Raw genomic sequence first — 4127 nt, 5'->3', positions numbered from 1 at the left:
GGCCGAGGGAAGGTCCCCACCAACCCCGGTGGCTTGTTCTCTGCCAGGAAAGAAAGGGAACTGTACCACACTTAACCCAAAAATTTTGTTTTCTTTTTGCTTCCTTTGTCTGAGTCGGGGTCTCTTGCTCTCCAGCCCAGGGTGTCCTTGAATTCACAATCCTCCTGCCTCAGCCTCCCCAGAGTGCTGGGCTTCCTGGTGTGGGCCACCATGCTGTCCCCAGATGTTTTCTTAAGTGTCTTTCCACAAATATATCAGCTTTGATTATTAATACCTTTGATGGCAAATCTGACAATATCCGTCATTTAGAAGTTGTGAGTGGACATTTTGAGGGGCCTGTGACAACTATAACGTGTGGCAAATTGACAGGTGTTTGTGAGGTAGGTGAGGTCACATTCATACCAAGGGAAACACCAAGTTTCCACAGAGACAAAACAAAGAAGAATTTTTTTCCATCCCAGTTCATGGATCCTTGGGGTTTTGTACTCAAGGAGCATTTAAAATTAAATAAAAACCAAAACAGAAAGGAGAAATGTAAAATGTCCAGGTGTCTCCACGCAGAGATAGAAGGGGTGATTTGTGAACTCTTTGCTTTGGTCTGAGATTCAGGGCCCAGACTTTACAGCTGAACCCCAGCTCTGCCACGTAGGGGGTGTGACCCAGGACAAATTATTTCATCCTCGATGCCTCACGTTTCTCATTTTGCAAATGAACAACAGCAGTCCTGTCCTTAGACTGCTGTGAGCAGAGCACAGCGTGGACCCTTGTTTTCTGCTCGCTCTCTCTCTTTCAGTATTAGTGGTTGAACCTAGGGCCTTCACACTGATTCCAGCCCTTTTCTTATTTCTTATTTTGAGACAGGGTCACCCTAAATTGCCTGGGTGCCACTTGACTCTGGAATCGTCCGGCTTCAGCCTCCCAAAGAGCTGATACTACGGGCATGCACCACCACACCCAGCTTCTCCTGGGCTACCGCTTGGGCCCTCCTTCCTTGTCTGTATTTGGACAACTCTCCCTTACCCTTTAAGACTTGCTCGGCTCTTCCCTCCTCCAGGGAGACCCCCTGGAGCACATTCCCCGCTGCACCTCTGAGTAGATGCCCACATACAACATCCTGCATGAGCTCCCGTCAGCGCATCAACGCCACAGTGAAACGCAGCTATCTGGGCACGACAGGTCAGCCAGCTCCTCAGCTGGACACTTGGCCCCTTCTTTATTTCCAGTGTCTGGCGGTGCCTGGTGGCGACAAGGCCTTGGCAGATATCTGCTGAGAGAATGAGCCCGTGAGTGGCTCCCCCGAGGCTTCCCTCTTACACACTCGGGAGCCCAGAGCTGGGCCTGGCTGCTGGAGACCAGCTGGAGGGGTCTGGAGAGGGCGCAGGGGCAGTGGTGGCCTTGGAGCCTGACCCTTCGGAGTGTGGAGTTGGTCCCGAATCTCAGCAGAGTCACTGCTGCCCACCTCGGATTGGAGTTCCTGGGACTCCAGCAGCCCCAGCAGCTTTGGACCCTCAGACCCAAGGACCACGCCTGCACACCGTTCCTGCAGAAGCTTTAATTACTGGTGGATTCGGAATCCCAACTTGATCACCCCAGCACGAGCAGCAATCCCTACTCAGCCAGCCTCAGTGAGCGTACCGGTGGCCCAGCCTGAGGACTCGGCCAATTCATTTCTTCGTCTGTGAAGTGGCGGGTGGTGTAGTGGTTGGTTCCGTTTGTAAATTACCCCACCTCCACTCAAGCTTCTGTAAGCCAATGGGCCCGACCACGCCAGCGATGGCCTTGAGCACCTGGTCTGCCTCTGGGGGGAAGGAGAAGAACTGCTGGCCATCATTTTTCCCAAACGAGGCGCAGCGATTCTTGTTGGTGCACAGGAGCAAGTATCGGATGTTGATTTTCTTGGAGCCGTGGACCTCGGTGAAGTATTCGTCGTCGTCCAGGTTGAATTCCATGACAGTCCCTCCTTGATGGCCATGGACAACATCCCAGTATTTGCCTAGTTTAACCTGGACACTGGGAGAGAGGCAAAGCTTGGAAGGATTCAGGGCTTCCTGCGTCCTGATACCCAGGCCCTCTGGGCCTCAGACCTTGGCTCTGCACGCCCAGCTTCCGTAGTCTTGAACTCACTGCCCAGCCTCTCTGAGACTCATGTGCAAAGCGGCCACCATAGCCTTCAGGAGGGCTGGCTGCTGGGCCTCCCAGACCTGAGTCACTCTTAGGAGAGCAGGCCAGGTGCCCACCCACGGAGCATGGGTCTTCCCCAGGCACCCTGCCAGGCTCACCTGTGTCCTTTTCACCTTGGCACAGTTGCAGGGCCTTCCTGGCCTGACCTCACCCTGCACACTCTCTGTCTCCTTTGCTGTCACCAGCCCTGCCCGACTCCCTCTCCCACATCCCTGGGACCCCTGGGTACAGAGAGGGGACCTATTCCAGGCTTTGAGAAGAGATCACAATATTCAGGGAAGGCTTGGGCTTTTGGCTTCCTGTGTTCAGTCCGTGATCCAGTCGGACCCTCACAAGTGTCCCTCTTTGACCCTAACTAGACAGACCTTCCCCTGATTTTCCCATAGGTATTGGTACTGAGAAACCATCTTTTGTTGAGCTAAGTTTGGACTGAAGGGAGAAGGTAAGGAGAAGCATCTCAACTCCCTTCCTCATTTCGGTATCCAGGATCGAACCCAGAGTCTCCTCAATGAGTCACATCCCCAGCCATATTTCTTTTTGAGACAGGGCCTTGCCTGGGCTGGGCTCAGACCTGTGAGCCTCCTGCCTCAGCCTCCCCAGTGCTGGGATGACAGGCTTGTGCCACCACACCTGGCTAGCCACCCTCTTTGATCAAGCTGGGAGACAACAGGAGAACTTACAAGTGAGGTCAGGAAGAAGTTGGGCTATGTACAAGAGAGGAGATAGAAGATGGTGGTTGTTGGCTCCATGATTCTAGGAATCAAATGGCCTGGGAGTCACCAGGAGCCAGAGGCGGATGTTGGGAGAAGAGGGTATAAGTGAAAGCTCCCTGGAGTCCCAAAGCCATGGGGAGAATGGAACATAGCCCTTCTATGGTCCCAACCCTACTCACCTTATAATGTTGCCAACATAACTCACAGCCACCCGAATGGCCTTAATGGCTGCCTCGCTGCACATAGCGGTGCTGAAGGAATTGTCAACTGTTTAATTGAGCATGGATGAAAAGAAGGTGGGAAGAAGCCATGGTCACACAGGGGTCTCTGCCAGAGCCATGAAGCCCACCCTGCAGGCAGACACAGAGGTCCTGTGATCAGGCTCCGTCTGCGACAAGGGCCAAGGCTAGTCCCTGGTTAGAGGGAGACAGGTCTGAGGGGTAGACCCAGGCACACTTACTTCGTCCCCAGCAGGTGGGGCTCACCAGCAGGGTGAGGGTCAGCAAGAGCAGCATGGCTTCCGGCTGGTGTATCAGGCTCTGAGAAGAGGAGAAGCTGCACGATTCCCAGGGGGGCCCACCCAACCTGACCCGGCCCACCCATGCAGCAACACCTTACCTGGCTAGGAGAGTTTGGGCTGAGTCTTGTGCTCGAGCGCAGTTCCCCTGCTCCTTATATACTCTTGGGCCCTCCAGGAGGAAGGAGCCAGTGGTCACTAGGGGGCCAGGAAGGAGCTGCTGGTGGGGGCTCTTACTGGGGGAATCCCCACAGTCCACCCTGGGAGGTTCCCGGATGTGCTGTGTTTGTTGTATTGGTCTTGCAGCCTACAAAAACAAGGTTGGGGACAGAAACAGGCATTTTGCTGTCACCTCTGGGTGTTCTTGTCAGCACCCGGACTGACCTTTTCTTCAGAGGCAGGAGGAGGTTTACTCAGAGCCTTTCCCCAGCCAGGTTGGGCAGCTTTCAAGCCCTGGGATGCCAAGGCAGGTCTCCTTGGTAGGGCTGTGGGCTTGGGCCTGCCCTGGCAGAGCTGAGCTCAGACCTTATCAGCCTGGGCTGTGTGGGTCTGTCAGGCTTTTCAAAGGCCCGGGCCCAGCTCCCTGGTGATGCCAGAGAGCCGGAGTACACAGTCTCGTTGCGCCCTGTGCCAGAGGCAAAAGACACCCGAGCTCCCACCCTCTGTCTTGTCACTCGGAAGGTCTCTGTGGTCTCTCCACACTGGCTTTGGGCATG

The 4127-nt window shown here is 54.7% G+C and overlaps 1 protein-coding gene across 1 annotated transcript; it reads right to left on the bottom strand.

The window, feature by feature from the left end:
* Positions 1-868: 868 nt before the first annotated feature.
* On the bottom strand, positions 869-3599 carry Zg16b (zymogen granule protein 16B). Its single transcript, XM_010603563.2, has 4 exons — positions 3513-3599; positions 3355-3433; positions 3074-3161; positions 869-2010 (listed from the first exon to the last, which is right to left on the bottom strand). The coding sequence occupies exons 2-4, from the start codon at positions 3407-3409 to the stop codon at positions 1665-1667; spliced, it is 489 nt and encodes a 162-aa protein (XP_010601865.1). The 5' UTR covers positions 3410-3433; positions 3513-3599; the 3' UTR covers positions 869-1664.
* Positions 3600-4127: the final 528 nt, after the last annotated feature.

Source organism: Fukomys damarensis, unplaced genomic scaffold, assembly GCF_012274545.1.
Source record: "Fukomys damarensis isolate Sample0158 unplaced genomic scaffold, DMR_v1.0_HiC HiC_scaffold_34, whole genome shotgun sequence".
Taxonomy (NCBI): Eukaryota; Metazoa; Chordata; class Mammalia; order Rodentia; family Bathyergidae; genus Fukomys; species Fukomys damarensis.
Note: the sequence above shows the minus strand (reverse complement) of the source record. Positions and strands in the feature narration are given on the sequence as shown.

Coding starts and splice junctions, on each gene's coding strand:
- Zg16b (XM_010603563.2), bottom strand. CDS start 3,409: ATGCTGCTCTTGCTGACCCTCACCCTGCTGGTGAGCCCCACCTGCTGG. Junction 3,162..3,354: donor CCCCACCTGCTGGGGACGAA/GTAAGTGTGCCT, acceptor TCAATTAAACAG/TTGACAATTCCTTCAGCACC. Junction 2,011..3,073: donor TATGTTGGCAACATTATAAG/GTGAGTAGGGTT, acceptor CCTCTCTCCCAG/TGTCCAGGTTAAACTAGGCA.